The sequence below is a fragment of the Buceros rhinoceros genome, unplaced genomic scaffold, assembly GCF_000710305.1.
Source record: "Buceros rhinoceros silvestris isolate BGI_N320 unplaced genomic scaffold, ASM71030v1 scaffold34510, whole genome shotgun sequence".
In the NCBI taxonomy this organism is placed as follows: Eukaryota; Metazoa; Chordata; class Aves; order Bucerotiformes; family Bucerotidae; genus Buceros; species Buceros rhinoceros.
The window spans coordinates 3,838-4,084 of NW_010388461.1; the positions used below are offsets into that span (position 1 = coordinate 3,838).

The 247-nt window shown below is 62.3% G+C and overlaps 1 protein-coding gene across 1 annotated transcript in view; it reads right to left on the reverse strand.

Annotated features, from left to right (window-relative positions):
- Positions 1-247, reverse strand: part of CRTAC1 (cartilage acidic protein 1) — a gene marked incomplete at its 5' end in the record, with an annotated part of 4,612 nt that overhangs the window by 578 nt on the left and 3,787 nt on the right. The window contains one exon of the mRNA XM_010145983.1: positions 9-95. Coding sequence (XP_010144285.1) covers positions 9-95 — 87 coding nt within the window. The remainder of the gene's footprint in view (positions 1-8; positions 96-247) is intronic.

Below are 247 nucleotides of genomic sequence, written 5' to 3' on the forward strand. Positions count from 1 at the left end.
TGTGTTGCGGGGGCGGCGGGCCCCGCCGTAGGTGTTGACACAGACAGGCCTGTCCCGGGGGCAGACGAAGGGGAACTCTGTGCACTCGTCCATGTCTGCAAGCAGAAGGGCCTCAGTGTAAGACAATGGGGCTAGGATCTTGGAGCTGGGATCTATGAGGGACCTTGGCCCCTCTAGTTCCCTCTGCACATGCTGGATGACTTCCCCAGAGGCAGCCACACACAAGCCATGCCTCTGCCCCGGAGGC